We start from the raw sequence: 13,724 nt of genomic DNA on the forward strand, positions 1-13,724 counted from the left end.
TGGAAAGTGTCTTATTGGACATTTTCAATCAGTGTATATACAAATGAAATATTTTACTGCCGCATATGTGTTATAAGATTAGTCAGGACACCGTTGGGTTTCTGTGTATGGAGTATCTTGAGTCTGCTGGTGAGCAGCGCCTCCTGCTGGGCAAAAAAATTCACACCTCTCCACAATAACAGTGGTACAGATATAAAACGGAGAGCACAATTGAAGCTTTTTTGATTGTACAACACTGTATACAATAGCATTATAACATTTAAACCTAGTAGGCTAGGTAAAAAAGTAATACTTATAAAAGGCAAATTCTTAAAGCCTTGAGTGTCTACTTTCATATGAAGCAGTGACCCCTACTGTGGAATGTGACATCACAAATAAATTCAGTGCTGAACACGGGCAAACACAAAACTCAAGAAAAAAGAGTTAAAGGAAACTCTTTACAGTAAGTCTTTTGGCATGCTTAATGGATCCACTTAGGGTTCTCTTTCAATAGTTAAAGGTTGTAAAGGGGTTCTTTATGATGGGTAAGCACTCTGCTGTAGGGTTGTACATACAGTGGTGCTTGAAAGTTTGTAAACCCTTTAGAAGTTTCTAAATAAAGTTGCAATCAAAATGATTCCATCCCCACTCCAAGTCAGTTACGGTTTAATTTAAAGAACAGGGATCTGTCAAAGTCTGATCTTCAAATGTTTGTGGAAGTGTATCGTGGCATGAAGAAATGAAATTTTTGAGGACCTCAGAAAAAGAGTTGTTATAAAGGTTATAAAACCATCTCTAAAGAGTTTGGACTCCACCAATCCACAGTCAGACAGATTATGTACAAATGGAGGAAATTCAAGGCCATTGTTATCCTCCCAGAAGTGGTCGACCAATAAAGATCACTCCAAGAGCAAGTGTAATTTCTAAGCAACTAAAGGCCTCTCTCACGTAGACTAATACTGAACAGCAATGGCATGCCTGGCAGGGCTGCAAGGAGGGCTGCAGGGCTGCTCTCCACTCTCTCTCAAGAACATTGCTGCCCGTCTGCAGTTTGCTAAAGATCATGTGGATAAGCCAGAAGGCTATTGGAAAAATGTTTTGTGGACGGATTACACCAAAATAAATTTTTTTGGTTTAAATGAGAAGTGTCATGTTTGGAGAACATATGTTTGGAAAATACTGTGTTCCAGCATTAGAACCTTATCCCATCTGTGAAACATGGTGGTGGTATCATGGTAAGGGCCTGTTTTGCTGCATCTGGTCCTGGATGACTTGGAACAATGAATTCTAATGGAAAATGTCAGGACATCTGTCCATAAACTGAATCTCGAGAGACAACGACCCTAGTTGTTATATAGCACCATAGCACACAAGTTGTTCTACCAAAGAATGTTTAAAGAAGAATAAAGTTCATGTTTTTGAATGGCCAAATCAAAGTCCCGACCTTAATCCAATAGAAATATTGTAGAAGGACCTGAAGTGAGCAGTTCATGTGAGGAAACCCACCATTAGCCCAGCGTTGAAGCCGTTCTGTACTGGGGAATGGGATAAAATTCCTCCAAGTCGATGTGCAGGACTGATCAACAGTTACCGGAAATGTTTAGTTGCAGTTATTGCTGCACAAGGGGGTCACACCAGATATTTAAAACAAAGTTTCACATACTTTTGCCATCCACAGATATGTAATATTGGATAATTTTGCTCAGTAAATAAATGACCAAGTATAATATTTTTGTCTCATTTGTTTAATTGGGTTCTCTTTAACAGTCACATGTGTAACTGGATCCTGGATTTCCTGATGGGCAGAGCCCAAGTGGTCAGGACTGGCAGTGACATCCTCCACACTCACACTTAACACTGGTGCCCCACAGGGATGTGTGCTCAGCCCCCTCTTGTACTCCCTGTTTACCTATCTCTGCTCTGCTAAGCACAGCTCCAACATCATCTTCAAAATGTGTGGATGATACAACCATTCTGGGTCTCATCACCAAAGGTGATAGAGTCATTCTACAGAGTGGAGCTTAGAGCACTTTCAACATGGTGTGATGACAGCAATCTCTCTCTGAATGTCAGCAAGACCAAGGAGATGATTGTGGATTACAGGAAGTCACAGAGACGGGGTCATGCTCCCCTCTGCATCAGTGGTGTGGAAGAGGAGAGAGTTAAGATCCTTGGTTGTCCACATCTCAGAGGATCTCTCCTGGAGCCTACATACAGACACAATAACGAGAGCAGCCCGTCAGCATCTCTATTTCTGTGGAGGCTTAAGAGGTTTGGTATTTCCAATGACATAATGTCAAACTTCTACCATGTTTGTACTGTCAGTGTTTAAATCTGAGCCTGGTCACAAGCACTTCAATGCCTAGTGTACCCAGTGTAACTGTGCAAATGACAAATAAACGACTCTTGACTTGATCTATTTTTATGACTTGTGTGAAAATCTGATGATGTTTTAGGTCATATTTATGCAGAAGTATAGAAATTCCTAACAAACGTTCAAGCATCACTGTAAAACCATTAAGCTTTTATCCAGAGGGACATCTCTTTAATGTTATACAGAAGCAAGCAGCACATAACATGGAAGGACAGATAGACATAAATGGCTCATTTTATCTTCTTTCAATTCTTTCTCTTTTACTAATTGCCTTTTAAAAGCATGAAACCAAAGGGAAAAGAGAATACGAAGTGCTGTGCATATTTTGTATACGTGTCTTTTTCTACAGATTTATACTGCAGTCAGAACATATTTCCATATCTACATCCCATCCATAAATCCATCCATTTTTCATAAAACTTATCCTACGCAGGATCGCCGGGGGCATATCCCGGGGAACGGGGTGGATGGGGTACCGACCTATCACAGGGCACAATCACACATGCATTCACACAATAGGCAGATCTCCAACTAATTGAACATCTATGGGGGATTTTGGAGTTATGTGTTAGACAGTACTCTCTACCACCATCATCAAAACAACAGCTGAGGGAATATCTTTTGGAAGAATGCTATTCATTCCTCCATTACAGTCGCACAAACTTCTAGAATCAGTGCCAAGGCGCATTGAAGCCGATCTGGCAGCTCCTTAATAAATCTCTCTTCATGTTGGTTTTCTGGCACCCATCATACAAATATGTTGAACACCCCTTTCCAGGTTTAGTTCCCTTCTGCTACTATAATAACCGTCACTCTTCTGGGAAGGCTTGCCACTAGATTTTGGAGTGTGATTGTGTGAATTTGTGCTAATTCAGCCATGGGAGCATTATTGATGTCAGGTGAGGAGGCCTGGGGTGCAGTCAGCTTTCCAGTTTATCCCAAAGGTGTTTAGTGGGGTTGAGGTCAGGGCTCTGTGCAGGACACTCAAGTTTCTCCACACCACTCTTAGCAAACCATGTCTTCATGGACCTTGCTTTGTGCACAGGGGCATTGTCATGCTGGAACAGGTTTGGGCCTCTTAGTTCCAGTGAAGAGAATCTGTAATGCAAAGAAAGAAATCACTGGTGTACTAACAACCAGACAACGAACAGACTGGACAAGGAAAACAATAGCAGTTGATGACAAACATTGTGAGGGCTGTAAAGAAAAATCCAAAAATAACAGTTAGTGACATCACTAACTCGTGAAGACTTTGAGAGGAGAAATATAGAGGCCATATCACAGGATTAAGAACCACTCATCAGCAGTAAGAATCAGAAAGTCAGATTGGAATTCACAAACAAATGCAGAAATGAGCCACAACATTTCTGGAACCAAGATTAACCTCTACCAAAGTGATGGAAAGGCCAAAGTGTGGAGAAAGAAAGGATCTGCTCATGATCCAAAACATACAAGCTCATCTGTGAAACATGGTGGAGGTAGTGTCATGGCTTGGGCTTGCATGGCTGCTTCTGGAACAAGCTCAATAATCTTTATTGATGCTGTAACTTGTGAGGGTATCAGCAGAATGAATTCAGAAGTTTACAGAAACATTTTGTCTTCCAGTCTACAGAGAAATGCATCCAATCTAATTGGGAGGAACTTTATCGTGCAGCAAGACAATGACCCCAAAACACACTGCCAGCTCAACAAAGGACTTCATCAGGGGCGAAAAGTGGAAGGTTTTAGACTGGCCAAGTCAATCACCAGCTTTAACCTAGTTGAGCGGCATTTCACCTCCTGAAGAGGAGAGCCGTCCCCAAAACAAACAACAACTGAAAGAAGCTTCAGCATCACAAAAGAAGAAGGGAACATGATGTCAGCGGTTCTCCGACTTGATGCAGTTACTGTTATATGCAACCAAATATTGTTCCTATACTTTTGCTCACCTACAAATTGGGTGGTCCGCCACCAAAGGTGCCATGTTTTAAGTTGTTTAACACATCTAGATGTAAATATCAGGAAATAAAAGTTGAAATTCTGATTTATCGTCTCATAATCATCTTTTGATTTCAAACCCAAATGTCTTCAGGGTACAGCAAAAACAACAGACTTGGCCTTGCCGTTCCAATACTTTCAGAGGGGACTGTAGGGGAAATCGACTTAGCTTTTTAACTAAATGTCTTCCAAGATTTTTTCATACTTCGTTTATATTATAACCTTTAAGAATGCCTTTGACAGATAAAGAATGTAGTGAAATCATTCTCATGGCTGGATCAGGAAGCTGTCGCAAGGTTGCCATAGACATGTAGTTACATGCGTAACACCAGATGTGTTAACACGAGTTCATCATGAGTGGGAGAGATGACTCCGTGTGTGTTTACAAAGAAATGGCAATCATGTAGAGGATATTTTGCAAATGAAGTTACAATTTGCTAACATATTTTTAATTTCCCCTATGTATGGAAACTTTTGTGACACCCCATAGTGTATAATAATGACTATAGTTATTATTTAATTGTATTTGTAATTCATGAATTCTTGATGCTAAAATGCCAGTATTTTAAGAAAGCAGCTACAGAAACTCCTTTGATAGTAGACCTATAAATAAATAAATAAAGCCTGTCATCTGGCATTTTTTTTCCATTATGAAGTTCTAAATTAGAAATTGGCCACGTATCAAATCAGCCTCGACTAGATCTACAGGAACATGTAAACAATTACACACTCAGAGCAGTCATTTCTGCAATGGGTGGCACAGTGGGTACTGTCAGGAAGTGGTAGCTCAGTGGTTAAAGTGTTGGTCTGCTCAGAAGGTCATGAGATCAAACCCCAGCACCACCAAGCTGCCATTGTTGGGCCCTTGAGAAAGCCCTTAACCCTCAATTGCTCAGATGTATGAATGAGATAAATGTAAGTCGCTCTGGATACGGGCGTCTGCCAAATACTGTAAATGTAATGTAAATGTTGATGTCTCACAGATCCAGGGTCCTTGGTTCGATCCTAAGCTTGGGTTATTTTCTGCAGTTTCTGTGCATGTTCCTTCTAATAAATTCCAGTAGGTGGAGTGGCTACTCTAGTTGTAAATGACAGTATGAATTTGTGTGTTCATAGTGCCCTGTAATGGACTGGTGATCCTCACGTCCAGTGTTCCCAGGATAAGTTCAGAAACCACCCCGACCCTGAGCAGGATAACGTGGTTACTGAATATGTATGACTGGATAAATTGATTTCCAATATATTTGTGATAAAAAGGAAAGCAAATACATATAAAGTGCTACGAGGTGTAGTAGCAGAAGTAACAACACCAACAATAACAACAAAAAGCTGCTCTGACGTCATGCTAGGCGTTCCAGTGCTGTTGACCTGACCTGTTTTTCAGCATTATTACTGGGCTACCAGGGCGTTGGTGTTCAGTATATGGACATTTGTTTGACAAATCTCCAAAATGGCTGCAAATGGAAGCTTTCAAAAATGGCTGGCTGAGAAGGTTGCCTCTCTCAAGATTGAAAAGATTCGATTTATTAAGACTGGTGCATCCACAAAATCCGACAAGATCTGGGGCACCTTCCTGGAGTATCATTTCAAGAGCTAAAAATGGACTGTGCACCTATCGTATACGAAGGATAATTTTTTATTTTGTCTCACATTTACCCCATTCCTTATGTATCTTTGCAGGGCCAGTGTCTAGGGTCAGGGGTCACTTTGCTAAAGGTGTTTAAATCATATTGTATCTGGTGTGCAGTCTGGGTGGGAGGGACAGTTCAGATGTTCTTATTTTATTATATATATATATATATATATATATATATATATATATATATATATATATATATATATATATATATATATATATAGTGTGTGTGTGTGTGTGTGTTTTCTTTTATATGCATGAATGTATTGTGTGAGAGTCCATTCATTTTGTCTTTTTTTTAATTGTTGGTTGGGTTATATAAAAGTTGTTATCAATAAAATCTTTTTTTTTTTTTTAAAGACATTTCTTTTTGTAAACTGATCAAGAAAAAGAATGTTTAGAGGTTTAGAAAGTAATTTGCAGGTTTAGGGTAGTTAAAATAATCGCACAGAATATAGAGCATATGTATCAAATAACAAATAATAACAAATAAAAAGTAAAACCGCAGCGAAAAGTTTTGTCTATTAGACTAAAAAGTCCTAATTCAAATCCTCGTCTCCTTACATTAGACATGCATGGCATTCTCATCAGTGACATTATTAGTGGACCGGTGTATGAAAACAGGTGCAATGAGAGCGAAAATGTCTGACTCTTCCTTTAGGTAGCTTAATTTATACACACGAGATTCACTTTGAAACGCAGCCAATGTCGGTGCACGCCGGATATATTTGTTGCATCAGTCGATTCTATTTCACGCCAGTTCTTACGTCTGTTTAGCAGTGCTTTACGGCAGCTCTGTAGCTTTCGTGCGGCGCTTCTACATGCTGGATTAGGCTGACGTTTCTCACTGCTGCGCTTAAAAGTGAGTGAAATATTGCAACAACCTTTATTAGAAACATGAATATACAAGCGTACAAGTTATTTACACATAATTAGCGGTATAAATACTCTTTGTACGAGCTTTAGGACAACTGTTTTCCCGGCTTTAGTTTTACCGGCTCCCACACTACTGCCAAATGAATCGACAAGAATATGTGGTGTTGTTTAGCGTGTATTGTATAGCTTAATACTCGTCTTATTGTACAGGTATAACGCTGTCTGTTTTATTCCACACACACAAAAAAACATTTTATGATTTTTGTTTGTTTGTTAGTTCAGTATAATTATGGACTGGAATAAAGTTGGCTTGATGTTGGACGTTGTATGTTCGCGTGCATGTGGAAATTAAGGGACCGTCTCTAAAGTTACATACGACATTGTTAAACACGTTTCTAACCTCAATAGTATTTCAAGGGAATGACTTACAGTCATATAACCAACTGGAAAGTGTTCATCTAGGTGTCAGGTATGAGGCACACCTTTTAGATTTTTGATGTTTAACCCTACAATGCATGAACCAAAAAAAATCTTCACAAATGCATAAAGGGGGTCAAAATGACCCGTACTGGATTGAATGGTTTTCTTCAAAAAACAGATGTCCTATTAATGAAATAATTTATATATATCTCTATCTATATATATCACACAAAAGTGAGTACATCCCTCAGATTTTTGTAAATATTTGATTATATCTTTTCATGTGACAACACTGAAGAAAGGACACTTTGCTACAATGTAAAGTAGTGAGTGTACAGCTTGTGTAACAGTGTAAATTTGCTGTCCCCTCAAAATAACTCAACACACAGCCATTAATGTCTAAACCACTGGCAACAAAAGTGAGTACACCCCTAAGTGAAAATGTCCAAATTGGGCCCAATTAGCCATTTTCCCTCCCCGGTGTATGTTATGTGACTTGTTAGTGTTACAAGGTCTCAGGTGTGAATGGGGAGCAGGTGTGTTAAATTTGGTGTCATAGCTCTCACACTCCCTCATACTGGTCACTGGAAGTTCAACATGGCACCTCATGGCAAAGAACTCTCTGAGGATCTGAAAAAAGAATTGTTGCTCTACATAAAGATGGCCTAGGCTATAAGAAGATTGCCAAGACCCTGACATTGAGTTGCAGCACGGTGGCCAAGACCATACAGCAGTTTAACAGGACCGGTTCCACTTAGAACAGGCCTTGCCGTGGTCGACCAAAGAAGTTGAGAGCACGTGCTCAGCGTCATATCCAGAGGTTGTCTTTGGGAAATAGACGTATGAGTGCTGCCAGCATTGCTGCAGAGGTTGAAGGGGTGGGGGGTCAGCCTGTCAGTGCTCAGACCATACGCCGCACACTGCATCAAATTGGTCTGCATGGCTGTCGTCCCAGAAGGAAGCCTCTTCTAAAGAAAGCCCACAAACAGTTTGCTGAAGACAAGCAGACTAAGGACATGGATTACTGGAACCATGTCCTGTGGTCTGATGAGACCAAGATAAACTTATTTGGTTCAGATGGTGTCAAGCGTGTGTGGCGGCAACCAGGTGAGGAGTACAAAGACAAGTTTGTCTTGCCTACAGTCAAGCATGGTGGTGGGAGTGTCATGGTCTGGGGCTGCATGATTGCTTTTAGCACTGGGGAGCTACAGTTCATTGAGGGAACCATGAATACCAACGTGTACTGTGACATACTGAAGCGGAGCATGATCAGTATGCAGTATTCCAGCATGATAATTACCCAAACACACCTCCAAGACGACAAGGTCTCTAACATCCACCAGCTCCGTGATGTCGTCATGGAGGAGTGGAAGAGGACTCCAGTGGCAACCTGTGAAGCTCTGGTGAACTCCATGCCCAAGAGGGTTAAGGCAGTGCTCGAAAATAATGGTGGCCACACAAAATATTGACACTTTGGACCCAATATGGACATTTTCACTTAGGGGTGTACTCACTTTTGTGAGATAGTGTGTGTGTGTGTGTGTGTATGTGTGTAATCTATGTATCTATCTATAATTATAATTTTTTTCATTAATAGGGCATCTGTTTTTTGTAGAAAACCATTCAGTCCAGTACGGGTCATTTTGACCCCCTTTATGCATTCATGAAGGTTTTTTTGGTTCATGCATTGTAGGGTTAAATATCAAAAACTAAAAGGTGTGCATCATACCTGACACCTAGATGAACACTTTACCGTTGGTTTTGTGATTGTACATCATTCCCTTCAAATGCTATTGAGCTTTAAATAATGGCATATTTTGTGCATGGACCCATTCTGTAGTGAAATTCATATCTAATTTACATATGATTTAATAGCTTATTTTGATAAATATCAAAAATCTAATAGGTGTGCATTATAGCTGCCACCTAGATGAACACTACAGTTGGTTATATGACTGTAAGTCATCAAATGCTATTGAAGTTAGAATCGTGTTTAACAATGTCGTAAGTAACTTTAGAGACGGTCCCTTAATTTCCACATATCCGAATATCGAACATCCGTTAAACCAACTTTATTCAGTGAATTATGGAATGAATTGAGGAATTAGCTAGCCAGCTTTCTATCCTTCATCTCTTAAAGCAGCCTGGTAGAAGTGAGAAGTGAAAACAACAGCATTCCCCTTGAGATGTGATGAGATCCTTCCCCTTGAGATGAGATTAGCATCAGTTATTTGTTATTCTGTCTCTCTCTTTCTGTCAGAAATGGACTCTCTGCATGTGTCCTCTCACCCTGATGACTTCAGGAGTTTGCTGGTCCTGATTGCTGCTGAATACTGTCCCGCCCACCCACGTGTGTGTGTTAAGGAGTGTCCCACTAATGTTGTCCACTCTCGGCCCGCGCTGGTCCTGGGAGGAAGTGAGGGAACGACGCTGTGTGGTGCCAGCGCCGTCAGTTGGTACCTGGCATCCGCGGGCAAGAAGGTGGGCAGCGATGCCAAGCAGCAGAGCCAGGTATGGCAGTGGCTGAGCTTCACCGAGAACGAGCTGATTCCTGTGGCCTGCGCTGTAGCCTTCCCTCTGTTAGGGGTGACGGGCATTGACAAGAAGGTGTGTGTGTGTATACGTGCATATTCATATTGATGTGATCCAGATTCGTATTAATGTGTTTGAGTTCCACGTCTTAGCTGCTATTTTGTTTGCCTACAAATGAATATAGAGAGATACAGTCCCCTCTGAAACTATTGGAACATAAAGGCCAATTCATTCTTTTTCGTTGCTGTAGATTGAAGACATTTGGGTTTGAGAACAAATGATGAATTTGATGAGAGTTTAGAATTTCTTCTTTTATTTCCTGATATTTATATGTAAACATGTTAAACAGCATAGCACACAGCACATTTTGTACCAGTCCACCCAATTTGTAGGCGAGCAAAAATACTGGAACACGTGACTGACCAGTTGGTCTTGTTACCCAGGTGTGTCCTATTTAGATTGGCCGTTTAAACAATAAATAGCTCTGAACATCTACTCAATGTTTGTTTATTTACATAGCACATTTAAAACCAACGCATGGGGACCAAAGGGCTTTACATGCCAAGGACAATGCAATACGAAATAAATAATATAGTTAGACAGACTAAGTACAGTCATTTATTGTTAAAAAAGGATGAGCCAACATGATCAGAACGCTGTCTATGGGAGAAAAGTAAGGCATTTGAAGCTGAGAAAAGGGGGAAAATAAACCAGAGGTATTGCACAAACATTGGGTATATCCAATACAGCAATTTGGAATGTCCTGAAAAAGAAAGAAAGCAATGGTGTACTGAGCAACAGACACCGAATGGGCCGGCCAAGGAAAACACCAACAGCTGATGACAAACATTGTGAGGATTGTGAAGAAAAACCCAAAAACTACAGTCAGTGACATGACCAATAACCTCTACAGGACGGGGTGAAGGTATCACAATCCACCATTTGAAGAAGACTTCGAGAGCAGAAATATAGAGACCATACCACGAGAAGAAAACCACTCACCAGCAGTACGAATCAGAAAGCCAGACTGGAATTCACAAATTAATACAGAGACGAGCCACAAAAGTCCTGGAACCAAGATTGACCTCTACCAAAGTGATGGAAAGGCCAAAGTGTGGAGAAAGAATGGATCTGCCCATGATCCAAAATCATACAAGCTCATCTGTGAAACATGGTGGAGGTAGTGTCAGGGCTTGGGCTTGCATGGCTACTTCTGGAACAGACTCACTAATCGGTATTGATGTTGCAACTCATGATGGTAACAGCAGAATGAATTCGGAAGTTTACAGGAACATTTTTGTCTGCCAATTTACAGAGAAATGCATCCAAATTAATTGGGAGGAACTTCATCATGCAGCAAGACAATGATCCAAAACACACTGCCATCACTAAAGAAGAAACCAACAGTTTGGTGATGTCAATGCTTCACAGGCTTGATGCAGTTTTGTAAGCAAGGGATATGCAACCAATTATTAAGTGTTATTTACTTCAAGCCTGGTCTGTTCCTATACTTTTGCTCACCTAAAATTGGGTGGTCTGATACAAAAGGTCCTATGTTTTATGTTGTTTAACACATCTAGATGTGAATACCAGGAAATAAAAGCTGAAATCTCATCCATCTTTTGATCTCAAACCCAAATGTCTTTGGTGTATAGCACAAACAAATGAATTGGCCTTGCCATTCCAATAGTTTCAGAGGGGACTGTATGAGTGATTCTCATGTCGTGTTTGCATTATTATGATTTGTAACTTTTTTCCAGCTTCAGCAGAGTTCCCTTGGAGAGTTACTGCGTGTTCTGAAGATTCTAGATCAGGCTTTAGAGCCACGGACGTTCCTGGTCGGAGAGAGTGTGACTCTGGCTGACATGAGTGTTGTGACTGCTGTGCTGCTGCCTTTCAAATATGTAAGTCTTCAGTTTTTGTAGAAAGATAGTCGTTAAACTGTGCGTGTGTGTTTCAGTGTACTTGATTTTGCATGGGATCTTACCTTTGCTTTTCATGTGATGTTTCACACCGTGCCATTTTAAGGACAGATTATGGGACGTACGTACTGCATCAATGTTATTGTGTGTAATCTTCATTAAGAAGATTTATTTTCATCATATTGATAATCAAGTGCTGTAATGCACTTCACTACAAACAGTATGTTAGCTAGCTACATTATGGGGCTACTGGAAGCTTTACCTCGGCAATAAGTATTGCTGGCATTAGGAAAAGTTAGTTAGCTGCAGTTTTGTGTTTTGTCTATGTACCGTTTACTCTCTTCCGAATTATGATGAGTGATTTTAGTCATATTTCACCTCTAGTCCAGAAGTCCTGTGACTAAAACATTAGGATACAGTGGTGCTTGAAGGTTTTACATTTCTGCATAAAGATGACCTAAATCACCTTCAGATTTTCACACAAGCCCTAAAAGTAGATAAAGAGAACCCAATTAAACAAACGAGACAAAAATATTAAACTTGGTCATTTATTTATTGAGGGAAATGATCCAATATTACATATCTGTGAGTGGCAAAAGTATGTGAACCTCTAGGATTAGCAGTTAATATGAGTGAAATAAGAGTCAGGTGATTTCAACCAGTGGGATGACAATCAGGTGTGAGTGAGCACCCTGTTTTATTTAAAGAACAGGAATTTGTCAAAACCTGATCTTCACGACACACGGAAGTGCATCAGGGCACAAATAAAAGAGGTTTCTGAGCTCATCAGGCTGGAAAGGTTACAAAACCATCTCTAAAGAGTTTGGACTCCACCAATCCACAGTCAGATAGATTGTGTACAAATTGAGGAAATTCAATAAGATCCTTATCCCGTCTGTGAAACATGGTGGTGGTAGTATCATGGTTTGGGCCTGTTTTGCTGCATCTGGGCCTGGACGGATTGCCATCATTGATAGAACAATGAATTCTGAATTATACAAGTGAATTCTAAAGGAAAATTTCAGGACAACTGTTCATGAACTGAACTGAAGAGAAAGTGGGTCATGCAGCAAGACAACGACCCTAAGCACACACGTCTTTCTACCAAAGAATGGTTAAAGAAGAATAAAGTTAATGTTTTGGAATGGCCAAGTCACAGTCCTGACGTTAATCCAATGGAAATGTTGTGGAAAGACCTGAAGCGAGCAGTTCATGTGAGGAGACCCAGCAACATCCCAGAGTCGAAGCCGTTCTGTACTGAGGAATGGACTAAAGTTCCTCTAAGCCGATGTGCAGGACTGATCAACAGTTACCGCAAATGTTTAGTTGCAATTATTGCTGCACAAGGGGGTCACACCAGATACTGAAAGCAAAGGTTCATATACTTTTGCCTCTCACAGATATGTAATAATGGATCATTTTCATCAATAAATAAATGACCAAGTATAATATTTTTATCTGGTTTGTTTAATTGGGTTCTCTTTGTCTACTTTTAGAACTTGTTTGAAAATCTGATGATGCTTTAGGTCATATTTATGCAGAAATCTAGAAAATTCCACAAACTTTCAAGCACCATTGTAGATCTCTTTCAGGGATGCTGTTTGAAGACAGGATTGTCTGAGTGGAGAATGGAGCCTACTGTAATTTTCGGTCTATTGAGTGCACCTGAATATAAGCCGCACCCACTAACTTTAAAAAGAAAAACATTTTTATACATATATAGGTCGCACTTATCTATAAGCCGCAGGTGTCCACGTTGTAACATGAGATATTTACACAAAGATTTTTTTAACTTACTGTAAATGCTTTTTTCCAAACAGTGCCTGTAACACGGCTGGTTAAAAAAAATACAGTTGCCTACCAGGAAAAGTCATTGATCACTATCTTCATCTTCCTCCTGCGCACTAAAACCACTAAAGTCGTCTTCTTCAGTGTCAGAATTGAACAGCCTCAGAATTACCGGTGCTTCATCACACACTTCCTCAGTCTCTCTTTCGTTGTCGCTCTC

The 13,724-nt window shown here is 40.2% G+C and overlaps 1 protein-coding gene across 1 annotated transcript in view; it reads left to right on the forward strand.

Annotated features, from left to right (window-relative positions):
• Positions 1-6,268: 6,268 nt before the first annotated feature.
• The window catches only part of vars1 (valyl-tRNA synthetase 1), a 30,453-nt gene continuing 22,997 nt past the window's right edge, over positions 6,269-13,724 (forward strand). Inside the window, exons 1-3 of the mRNA XM_053624799.1 lie at positions 6,269-6,828; positions 9,523-9,869; positions 11,555-11,698. Coding sequence (XP_053480774.1) covers positions 9,525-9,869; positions 11,555-11,698 — 489 coding nt within the window. The 5' untranslated portion in view covers positions 6,269-6,828; positions 9,523-9,524. The remainder of the gene's footprint in view (positions 6,829-9,522; positions 9,870-11,554; positions 11,699-13,724) is intronic.

The sequence above is a fragment of the Ictalurus furcatus genome, chromosome 1, assembly GCF_023375685.1.
Source record: "Ictalurus furcatus strain D&B chromosome 1, Billie_1.0, whole genome shotgun sequence".
In the NCBI taxonomy this organism is placed as follows: Eukaryota; Metazoa; Chordata; class Actinopteri; order Siluriformes; family Ictaluridae; genus Ictalurus; species Ictalurus furcatus.